The 11,545-nt window shown below is 52.9% G+C and overlaps 1 protein-coding gene across 3 annotated transcripts in view; it reads left to right on the forward strand.

Moving 5' to 3' along the window:
* The window catches only part of RUSC1 (RUN and SH3 domain containing 1), a 30,389-nt gene extending 19,376 nt beyond the window's left edge, over positions 1–11,013 (forward strand). For all 3 annotated transcript variants that reach the window (XM_053277875.1, XM_053277877.1, XM_053277876.1), the window contains 8 exons: positions 2,605–2,703; positions 4,651–4,727; positions 5,027–5,201; positions 5,802–5,907; positions 6,366–6,412; positions 7,368–8,268; positions 9,353–9,481; positions 10,400–11,013. In XM_053277875.1, coding sequence (XP_053133850.1) covers positions 2,605–2,703; positions 4,651–4,727; positions 5,027–5,201; positions 5,802–5,907; positions 6,366–6,412; positions 7,368–8,268; positions 9,353–9,481; positions 10,400–10,568 — 1,703 coding nt within the window. In that variant the 3' untranslated portion in view covers positions 10,569–11,013. The remainder of the gene's footprint in view (positions 1–2,604; positions 2,704–4,650; positions 4,728–5,026; positions 5,202–5,801; positions 5,908–6,365; positions 6,413–7,367; positions 8,269–9,352; positions 9,482–10,399) is intronic.
* Positions 11,014–11,545: the final 532 nt, after the last annotated feature.

An 11,545-nucleotide genomic window follows, 5' to 3' on the forward strand; every position in this document is an offset into this window, starting at 1 on the left:
ACCTTTTTTTAATTTTGAGTTTGTGAGGAGACTGAAGGAAGAGTTTCCAAGGAGAGAGAAGCCCTATTCAGACATTAGGCTGCATCTGCGTTCTGTACACTTGTGTGTGTTTGTGTGTGTGGGAATGACTGTACCAGTGTTCCCTCTAAGGCATGTGCACCATGCGTGCGCTCACAAGTTGTTTGATGTCCACTCAGTTAATTTTAGATCCCGCTCAGGTTGAATCAAGAAAGCCCCACCCTGAATGCAGGTGTGCACACACTGCCTTGATATTCCTGCCCAGAACAAAACTCATTCCGCACGCCGATGGAAAAAAATAGAGAGAATTCTGGACTGTACCTGTAATCATTTTTTTAAAAAATCAGCCTGGGTACATGCCCCTCAAGTGCAGGGTACAGATGGGTGTCTGCATTCGACATAACCTGTGTCTGACTGTGTGCACTCATATGAGTGTTTAACGTAACATGTGAAGAGGGCTAGAGAGAGAATATATCCTGGAGAAGGAATTGCTTGAGAGGGCCGAGCGGCGGATATTTGAGAGAGGGAAGGGACTGGAAGATCCCAAGGGGGCCTCTTATCGTTGTGTAACATCCATCTATCCAGTAGCGGGGTTGAGGGCATTTTGGCTCTGGGCATTTCGGTCAAGTCTGAAAGATCTGTTCCTTCATCCTTCTGTGCATTACCAAGTTATTATATTATAGACATTATAGAACTGGAAAGAGGGCGACCCAGAGGATCTGGGGCCTGGAGAGCCTTCCTTCCGAGGCAAGGCTACGACACCTGCGGCTTTTTAGTTTGGAAAAGAGGCGACTAAGGGGAGACATGATAGAGGTCTATGCAATTAGGCATGGTGTGTAGAGGGAGAGATTTTTCTTCCTCTCTCATAACCCTGGAACCATGAAACGGATGGCCAGGAGATTTAGGGCCAACAAAAAGGAAGCACTTCTCCACACAGGACATAATTAATCGGTGGAATTCTCTGCCACAGGATGTGGTGGCGGGGGCCGCCAGCCTGGATGGCTTTAAGAGGGGCTTAGACAAATTCCATAGAGGACAGGCCCATCAGTGGCTACTAGTCGGAGGGCTATAGGTCACCTCCAGCCTCAGAGGCAGGATGCCTCTAATTACCAGTTTGCAGGGGAGTTGCAGCAGGAGAGAGGGCATGCACACACCTCTTGCCTGTGGGCTTCTCGGAGACATCTGTGGGGCCACTGTGGGGAACGGGATGCTGGACTAGAAGGGCTTTCTTGGGCCTGATCCAGCTGGACTGCTCTTTTGTTCAAGGTGTTGGATTCCTCCTCTTAGTCTGGCTGGGAAAAGCTTTTCTTTTGAAATCGTGTGGTTATGTGTATTGTTCTCCAGGCATCCTCTTCCTTTGGTCCCCTCTTCGTTTTGAGCATCCGTCTTCCCTTTATTTGGAATTGCCTGGCCTTTCCCTCTGTGTTCTCCCAGGAAACTAGGGTTAGGGGCTGTAGACATTACACGCTGAAAATACCGCTACAGGCTGCAAATAAGTCAATTTTCCTTGCCGGCTACTCTGGTTATGGGGTAAGAGACCTGGGTTCTGTTTCACACAAATGGGCAAAGGTTTGGGTCTTTCTTTTCCATGGTTAATAGCCATGGAGACCCATGCACCCAAGGTTCATAGGAACATAGAAAGCTGCCATATACTGAGTCAGACCGCTGGTCTATCTAGCTCAGTATTGTCTTCACAGACTGGCAGCGGTTTCTCTGAGGTTGCAGGCAGGAGTCTCTCTTAGCCCTATCTTGGAGATGCTGCCAGGGAGGGAACTTGGAACCTTCTGCTCTTCCCAGAGCGGCTCCATCCCCCAAGGGGAATCTCTTATAGTGCTCACATATCAAGTCCCCCATTCATATGCAACCAGGGTGGACCCTGCTTAGCTAAGGGGACAAGTCATGCTTGCTACCACAAGACCAGCTCTCCTCTTCATCTAGGCTGGCATTCTGTGTCTGGTAGTAGTCAACCAGATGCCTCTAAAAAGACCATAATCAGGACATGAAGCCAGTAGTCTTCCACACCTCTCCCCTCCCTCCACAACTGCCTTTTGGAGGTATGCTGCCTCTGAATGTGTGGGTTCCATTTAGTGAAAATGCCTAGTAGTGACTGATACACCTTGAATTTGTCAAATCCCTTTTTAAAGCCTTTGCATCTTGTGGCATTGAGTTCCACACATCAGGGTAGACCTCGAGTAAATAAGTACTAGGCCATCTGCCCCCATCTTCTTTTATCAGTCATTTGTGCTATCTCAGGGGTCTGAAAGGGAAAAAGAGGAAGGGCCCGCTTTTGGTTGGTTCCCTGGCCTAGTCACCTAGAAGTGATATGCATTCATCATAGGTGACCCAAAGCTGCTATTTGCATCCTTGCTGGAGGACCTGCTGTGTTCACATATAAGTGACCTTGAATATATGTGCATTTTGTGGGAACTGCTTTCCGGAGACCTGGAAGTAGAATAAAACGGTAAAGGGGTGAGGGAGAGGAGATTTGGAGAGAAGCGAATTCTGCACGAAACAAATATTCAAGCACCTACAGAGAAACGCAACCTATATTAACACTCCCTTGTTTGTGCTCTGTCTCTTTTGCAGTCCGACATTCTCAATCCTTCGGTGGGGTCCCAAGCACGGGCCGTCTGCGGGGGTCAGATGCGGACCAAGCCTCAGCACAACTCAGAGAGCAGAAGAAAGGTGAGGCATTTGCAGTAAAAAGGGTTGCATTGATTTACTTACACACACCCACACCCCCTAATCTTCTGGGTCAGGCTGGAATATCAAACATCAACGCGGTAGCCAAAGTCATCGTCAGGAATCTGTTGCCTTGTGAAAGCAAGCTCAGAGAGAAGCCACTGCCCGTCTGGGTAGACAGTCCTGAGCAAAATGGACCACTGGTCTGACTCGGTAGAAGGCAGCTTCCTGTGTTCCTATTTTATTATTTATTTATCATCGTTCTATACCGCCTGATAAAGATGTCTCTAGGCAGTGTGCAAAGTTAAAACATAGCAAATGCAAAAGAGTATAAACGGTTAAAGTTCACACACACATACACACAGTAAAAACCGTCTCAGCAGATTTATTTATTTAACTAACTAACTAACATATTTTTATACCACCCAAAACTTATGTCTCTGGGCGCTTTACAACAAGATAAAAACAAAAGTAAAACATTAGTTAAAAACAAAAACAAGAAATGTAAAAACAAGCAATTTAAAACACAACAACTTAACATTTTAAAAACAATATTCCAAAAACAACATTAAAACAATCAAAACAATATCAGTTAAAAGCCTGTGTGAACAGATGGGTCTTTCAAGACTTTTAAAAAGTTGTCAGAGATGGGGAGGCTCTTATTTCACTAGGGAGCACATTCCATAGATGAAATCATATTAAAAATTTAAGTTGAAAGCCCTGGGAAGACAGGTACGTCTTGAGGGTCTTCCGAAAATCCAGCAGAAATGTGCAGCTCGTTTGCTTTATGTATTTGCACCTCCTCCTTCCTCCAAGAAGCTCAGGACGGTGGAAGTATACGTGGGGCGTGACCTCCTCTTGCACCCCATTTTCAGTCCTTGCAACCCTGCGAGGTAGGCTAGGGGGAGAGGAAATGACTAGTCGGCTGTCGCTTCGACGAGTGCCTTTTTTAGCTGTAGCTCAGACTGCTTTGTGGGAGACTGGCCCAGCCCTGGCCACCAGGGGGCGCTTGCATGGGCCATGGAAGGCGTTGATCACAATCTGAGCCACCAGGGGGCACTGCACAGACTGTAAAATGTGCCGTCGCCCTGTGGTTGTCTTTGGTAGAATACAGGAGGGGTTGACCATTGCCTCCTCCCGTGCAGTATGAGATGATGCCTTCCAGCATCTTCCTATATTGCTGCTGCCCATAGTCTGGGGAACATACCAGTGGGGATTTGAACCAGCAACCTCTGGCTTGGTAGTCAAGTCATTTTCCCGCGGCGCCATTAGGTGGCTGTTGGGGGGTGCTGGAGGGGGCTTATTCCAGCAAGCAGCCATCTGGGAGTGTGTCACGGAGCACAGGATAAGCTTTTACGACACACTTGGCATCTGAGAGAGCTGGCCTTATGGTAGCAAGCATGAGTTGTCCCTTTTGCTAAGCAGGGCCCACCCTGGTTTGCATTTGGATGGGAGACTACATGTCTGAGCATTATAAGCAATTCCCATTGTAGGCGATGGGGCCTCTCTGGGAAGAGCGCCTGCCTGCCTGCATGCAGAAGGTTCCACGTTCCCTCCCTGGCAGTATCTCCAAGATAGGGCTGAGAGAGACACTCCTGCCTGCAACCTTGGAGAAGCCGCTGCCAGTCTGGGTAGACAATACTGAGCTGGATGGACCAAGGGTCTGACTCCGTATGAGGCAGCTTCCTATGCTGAAGAGCCCAACTGGCATATGGAACTCTCTGCTACAAGATGCAGAGACTGCTGCTAGGTTTTGACAGGGTTGGCCAAATGAATGTCGGGGTGGGGTCGAGAACCTCTTTGTTGAAAAAAGCAGAATACAAGTAGTGGTAAGAAGAATAGTGGGGGAGGAGGGTTCCCTGAAAAGCTGACCCTACAGATCCAGGGGCTGCGATTCCAGGGACATGCCATGCCCCACCCCACTGAGACAGTCTCTGCTTCTCTCCGTAGCCTTGCTGGTTGCCGTCAGTGCGTCGGTGGACCGGATCGTGGCCCATTTCAGCACCGCCAGGAACCTCGTCCAGAAGGTACGTTCCAGATGCCTGCAAGGGGGTGTCCCCCTGCGACCCCCGGGGAAGCACGATCCAGCACGATCCGTGCCCACACCTGTCCCTCTTCCATGCCCAAGGCCCGTGCAGGTCGCCTGGAAGCCCCCGGGCAAGGAGCTCAGGCCGGAGGGGCCTGCTCTGCTCGTTCTCTGCGGCAGTAAGGTCTTGGGAGGGCTAATTAGAAACCGCTAATGACCAATTAGCAAAGGGCGCTGGCGGCGGCTTGCTCTTCCGGGGCGGCCAGAAGCTGACGCAGCAGCGGCTTCCCTCCCGTCCAGGCTCAGCTGGGAGACAGCCGCCTCAGCCCGGACGTGGGCTACTTGGTGCTGAGCACCCTCTGCCCGGCCCTCCGCGCCCTGGTGGGCGATGGCCTCAAGCCCTTCCAGAAGGATGTCATCACGGGCCAGAGGCCCAGTTCTCCGTGGAGCGTGGTAGAGGCCTCCGCCAAACCGGGTAGGCGAGAGACGGCTTTTCACAGAGGAAATCTCGACTCTGCCATGGGGGGGGAAAGTCACATTTGTGTGCTCTGGGTGGACTCTGCCAATAAAGACGAGGGGGGAGTGGAACGGTGGGTGGGCGGGTGGGCCTGAGGGAGGTGGCTTGTCTAAGGTCCCCTTCGAGCAGGGCCACCTGGGTCCTGCAACTGCTGTCGAACTACGACTCCCATCATCCCCCGTCGCAGTGGCCAGTCGTTGAGGCTGTTGGGAGTTGGGGTTCAGCAATAGCTGCCGGGGGGACCCATGTTGTGCGGCTGCCTTCGAGAGTTTATGGCGGAATTGGGATTGGAGCGGGATTCTTCCGGTCCTTTTATCCAGTATTATTCACCAGGTCCCACATTTGTCTGGGTCCGTGGGGGAGCATCTTCTTGGGTTCAGGATGGGCTCAATGTGGCCCAAACCCCTGGTCTAAAATGTTTTTGGGGTTTCTTTCTTTGCTCTCCCTCCTCCTTCTCTCTCTCTCTCTGTCCAGTGTAGACAGAAGCATGGTAAAATTTAAGTCACAAGAGCTCAAGCGACTGTGGCTACTAAACATGTCTCCCCTTCTTATCCTCAGGGCCCCACACCCGGTCACTGAATGCCCTGTACTGGCGGGTGTCTCGGCTCTCTCCGCTCCGTAACAACCAGCAACGCTTCCACGCTTTCATCTTGGGTCTCTTGAAGTGAGTAGAGGCTAGGAACACAGGAAACATAGGAAGCTGCCATAGACTGAGTCCGACCCTTGGTCTATCTAGCTCAGTATTGTCTACACAGACTGGCAGCGGCTTCTCCCAGGTTGCAGGCAGGAATCTCTCTCTCAGCCCTCTCTTGGAGATACTGCCAGGGAGGGAACATGAAAACTTCTGCTCTTCCCAGAGCGGCTCCATCCCTTGAGAAGAAATATCTGATAGTGCTCACACACAAAGTCTCCCGTTCAAATGCAACCAGGGCAGACCCTGCTTAGCTAAGGGGACAAGTCATGCTTGCTGCCACAAGACCAGCTCTCCTCTCCCGGAGGCTAGCACAGGGAAAGCGACACGGCCTTAAACATCCCCGCCTCGGCTCGGGCCGGGGGCTTCACTCGGGCCACGATGCTGAAATTGGTCTCATGCCCTCTTTTTTTCTTTATTTTTTTTTTTAGCATGAAGCAGCTGGAACAGTGGTTCGCCCACTTGCAGCGCAACTCAGGTACATTTAGCGCACTCCTGGAGGGGAGTCTGAGTTACTGGGTGATGTGGGGAGGGGGGGTACTTTAAAAGTGTCCTGGAAGCAAGCCCGTTTTTGATTCTTCATGGCCCCTGTCGCGGTGTCTGCTCAGGACTTAGTGTACCATGTGCATCAAGGGATTCGAAATAAAATTTGCATCGGCAATAGCGGAATTGTGCAACCTCTTTCGATTATGTAGACTTGTGCAGTTTTTGACAGCTCAGTGTCAAAAATATGTATTATGTAGACTTGTTGTTGACAGCTCAGTGACATATTCTGGTTTTGTGATTTTGCTAGTTATGTGGAGGGCCCGAGAGCCCCATCAGCCCTTGGGAATCTTATTTAAACCCCACCCCTCTCTGGCTTAGCACACCTTGCCTTCAAACCTTAAAGCATATATTCACATCCATAAGAGCTAGAAACTTGAGGTGTTGTTTTTTTTAAAAAAAGAATGAAAACTGAGATTCTCTGAAAACTTGATTCTGCACCTGACACGCTTTGATTATTTTTATTTTTATTTTTGGCCTACTTTCCTTAAGGAAACTTAAGTGTGTGTGTGTGTGTGTGTGTGTGTGTGTGTGTGTGTGTGTGTCCCCGTCCCATCAACTTCGCGATGCTTGGACCAATTTGGACCAAACTTGGTACAGTTGTAGCGATCCCTAGGGACATCTCGACAAGCACAGTTTGTGATGATGCCATCCCACCCACCCCAGTGAACCCCTCCATGAACATTTGAGGCGGAAGCAGGCTAACCTGTGAAGAGGGCCATTATCAGCGAAGAGCATCGGGAAAGGAAAGGAGGAGGCCCGGTCAGTGACCCCAAGCGTCTTGGGTTTTTCCTGCGCTCACCACGGCCTCCTTCCTCTCCGCGTAGGTTTGACCCCCCCAGCCCGCCTGTGTGCTTCTGACTTCTCTCGGTCCTGTCTTCAACCCACAGAGCTCATCTCCGCCCTCTACTTGCCCACGGCCTTCCTGGTGCTGAGCCGAGGATTCTGCCGCCGCTGGGCTGAGGAACTGCTGCTCCTGCTCCAACCGCTCTCCATGCTGACCTTCCAGCTGGACCTCCTCTTCGAGCACCACCACCTGCCCCTGGACGTCCGGCCGATGCCCCGGCAAACTGCCGCGCCCCCCGGAGCGCCCCCGGCCGCTTCGCGGAAGACCGGCGGGCCCGGCTCCCCGGATCCCGCCCGGCCCCAGCTTTCTCTTCTGGCTGGCCTGTCCGAAGGCCCCTTGGCCCAATCCAGCCCCCTCCACGAGCCCCAAGCGGGGTTCCCGCTGCACCAGAGACTGCTGAGGTGGGGAGATCGGCTCGGCCAGACCCTGCTGGGCAGCGAGGCCTCCCCCGGCAAGGAGACGGGCCCTCGGGGGCCCCCGCCAGAGGCCGATGGCCAGCAGCGGAGCTGGTGGGAGCAGCTCAGCCGGGCCTCGGGGGTCTACGCCAGCCCCACCTCGGCGAAGGGAGAGGGCTTCCCCGCCACACGCTGGACCAAGCTGCAGATGGCTGTGGGCGGGGCCGTCAAGGAGGCCTGCGCCGGAGCGGAGGACGTGGCGGCAAGGTCCGGGACGCACCCCCCGGGCTCCGGGACGCCAAGGCAAGCACCCGCCTGCAAGCCGGAGAGTTCGGCTGAAGGGGTCGCTGCACAGCCGCCGGAGAGGACTGGACCCGGTGCTGGAGAGCCCTGCCCGGCTGACACCCGCCCGGAGGTTGCTCAGACCCCCGATGCCGGCCATGCCCCCGGAAGCAGGAAGGGGAATTGGCTGGGTTGGCTCTTTGGTGCAAGCCCCCCGGGAACGCCAGGGTGCCCCCCAGATCCTGACGGCAGCGTGCCCAAGTCCAGGTAAAAAAAGAAAAAAGAAAGAAGTGAAAGTCTTAAAATGTTTCATCCTATATGGCAGGTTTGTTTTGTGTGATGTGTTCTAGTGGGATCAAAACAGGGGCAGCTAGTTATGGGGCTGCCTTTGGGGGCCACCGAGAGGCCCGGGAGGCCCGGTCTAACCCGCTAGTTATGGGGCAGCTAACAAATAAAGTTGGTTATTTGATGATGATGATGATGATGATTGATGATGATGATGATGATGATGCATGATCTCCAACGTACCTTGAGATCACCGAGAGAGGTAGGGATATGGGCCTCCTCTGTAGTCGCTCCTAGGCTGTGGAACGCGCTCCCTATAGACAGATTCGTGGTTTAACGTCTTTGCCAGCCTTCAAAAGAGCCCTTAAGACAGATTCTTTTCAGCCAGGCTTTTAGTACTCTCTGAATGTTTTAAATTTTTGAATTGCTGTCCTTAACATTTTGTTTTGTTTTGTTTTTCTTGCGTTTGTTTTTGTGAACAGTCTAGAGCAGGGTTTCTTAACCTTGGGCCCCCAGATGTGGTTGGACTACAACTCCCAGAATCCTCAGCTGCAATGGCTTTTGCTTGGGGATTCTGGGAGTTGTAGTCCAACAACATCTGGGAGCCCATGGTTAAGAAACCCTGGTCTAGAGCAGGGCTGCTCAACTTCAGCCCTCCTGCAGATGTTGGCCCACAACTCCCATGATCCCTGACTATTGGCCACTGTGGCTGGGGATGATGGGAGCTGTAGTCCAAGAACAGCCGGCAGGCTAAAGTTGTGCAGCCTTGGTCTAGAGCCTTTGGAGTCAGGTGGTATATAAAATTAATAAATAATAATAACAACTACTACTACAGCTACTACTACTACAGTGCTTGGGAATGGTGCCTCATTTGGGTCAATAAGGATCGGGATCTCCATATTTAGAGTCCGGGGCCTTCCCACATGGGAAGCGGCTCTCTGTTGAGTCCGGGGCATTGGAGCATGCTACCCTTTCCATCTATTAATAAAAAAGCACAAGAACCCCCCGTCCCGTGACGTACGACGGGGCCTTCTGTGATGGTCTTCCTCACCTCCTTTCCCTGCAGACGCCCATCGAGCTGGCTGCCCCCTACCATGAACGTCCTGGCCCTTGTGATGAAGGCGGCACCGGCTGAGAAGAGCTGGCCCGAAGAGTCCTGGGAAGTCGGCTCCCCAGACCCGCTGCAGCCTTACAGGTGAGCCTGCCACTGGTGGTGGTCTGAGCTGGGTGAAATTCACTGACTGATCCTGGTACAGCAAACTCGGTAGGGAAGCTCTCCCTTTGGCAGGGAGGAACATAGGAAGCATGACTCTCATACTGAGTCAGACCCTTGGTCCATCTAGTTCAGGAGTGCCCACTCTGACTGGCAGCATTTCTCCAAGGTTTCAGGCCGGGTTTTTTTCTCAGCCCTACCTGGAGATGCTGCCTGGGACCTTCTGCATGCAAAGCAGATGCTTCACCGCTGAGCTATGGCACCAGCCTGCAACACTGAGCCGTTAGAAACCTGGGGTTCGGTGCTGCCTGACTTTGGACATCGACCTTGCTTTTTTACTCTTGCTTTTTAAGCAGCTGGCTGGCTCAAAGTCTAGTCGCTGGCTTAGACACTTGGGTTTTGAATGGGCTTAAATGCATACTGTGCAGAAGACCGCCCAGCAATCTTGCTTGCGATTATTTATTTATTTGTCAAATTTGTACACCGCCCCAAACTTTCGTCTCTGGGCGGCTAACAACAACCGTGATTAGAGTGGCCAGGCCCCCCAGAATCCCGGGTTTCACCTGGATTTTAAGCATGTCACCCAGATTCCTTAGCCCACCCAGATTCGCCCGGATTTCAGCTTTCATTTAAAAGAAATATATATTTTTTTAAAAGCTAAGCTCTAGCCCTTGTAGAAGCGGAGTTATGGAGCAAAACGTGCCACCCCTATTCTGCTCAGAAGTTATTCTCGAGCCCATTCATCTAATATGCAAATTAGGCACCCGATGCGGAAAACCAGACTCGGGCAACGATGCCAGGAGTCGACGCCGACTCGAGAGCACACTGTGACCTTTACTTGTGATGTCGAGATAGTCTGCCACGGTTTTAAGGGGAACGTACTTCGTCCTTCTTGCCCAGGGCCGTGCGCGCTCTCTGTGACCACTCTGGGAGCGGGGAGAACCACCTGAGCTTCCGCCAAGGCGACGTCCTACAAGTCCTCGACACGGTGGATGAAGACTGGATCCGGTGCTGCCGTGGAAACAGCAGAGGCCTGGTCCCTGTCGGCTACACCTCCCTCATCCTGTGAGTTGCAGGACCGGTCCCTGTCCGCCGAGGAAGCCGCCGCCGCTGCCGCCAAGGTGGGGGAGTGGGTGGGGAAGCGGCACGATGCAACTCCCACCCCCCCACCCCGTCACCCCACACTTAAAAGGAGCTCCCGCAAAACACAAAAAGTCATCCTTGACTGCACGGCCCCCGGGGTCCGTCCCCCCCGGACTGTGCTCTAGTAACAATCCTCTGAGCGGGGCCCTCGTTACGCCATGGTCTCCCCACTCGCCCACGCCACCCCCTTGCTGCTCGAATGTCTGGCCAATGCAGACCCCCACCTTCCTGCCCCCAATTGCACATCCTACTCGCCCCCCCTGGTGTTTACAGCTCTCTACAGTTGTGTCGAAAGATCGCCCCCTCTCATGTCTACGATGCATAGGTCTGTGTATATATACCTATATATACAGTATATATATATATGTCTGCGTGTTTGTGTGTGTTTCACTTTTCTGCTGCTTTTGTCTGGCCTTCGGGCCACTGCCTTCGGGCCACTGCCAGTTCCACCTCCGCGGTGATCAGGACCCATCTGGAAAGGCCGCCCCACCTGTCTGAAAGCGTGATGGGAAGGGCTCCCCATGAAGCCAGCCCCCTCCACGCTCTTGTGGGGTGGGTGCGGACGAGGGAAGGGCAAATAAAGGTTCTCGAAGGCGTGCTGCCGTCTTGTGAGAGTGAGTTGCTGCTGGCTGGCGATTTGCAGGAGGGGAGGGAGGGATGGGGGGGCCAGGCCCCCTTCTGGTTTGGCCTGGAGTGGCATGTGGGAGAGTAATCCCGCTGCCCCGGGCACCCATTTCCAGAAGCAGTCTACCTGGGAATCCTAGATGTTTGGGAGAGCGCTCTCCTGCTTGCGGGCTGACGGAAGGGGCCTTTGCTCAGCCTAAAAACTCACCCAAGTTTCATATCATTAAGTCAATATCGGCTCTTAGCGGCTACATGGAGAGATTCTCTCCAGGATGATCT

Source organism: Hemicordylus capensis, chromosome 14, assembly GCF_027244095.1.
Source record: "Hemicordylus capensis ecotype Gifberg chromosome 14, rHemCap1.1.pri, whole genome shotgun sequence".
Classification (NCBI taxonomy): domain Eukaryota; kingdom Metazoa; phylum Chordata; class Lepidosauria; order Squamata; family Cordylidae; genus Hemicordylus; species Hemicordylus capensis.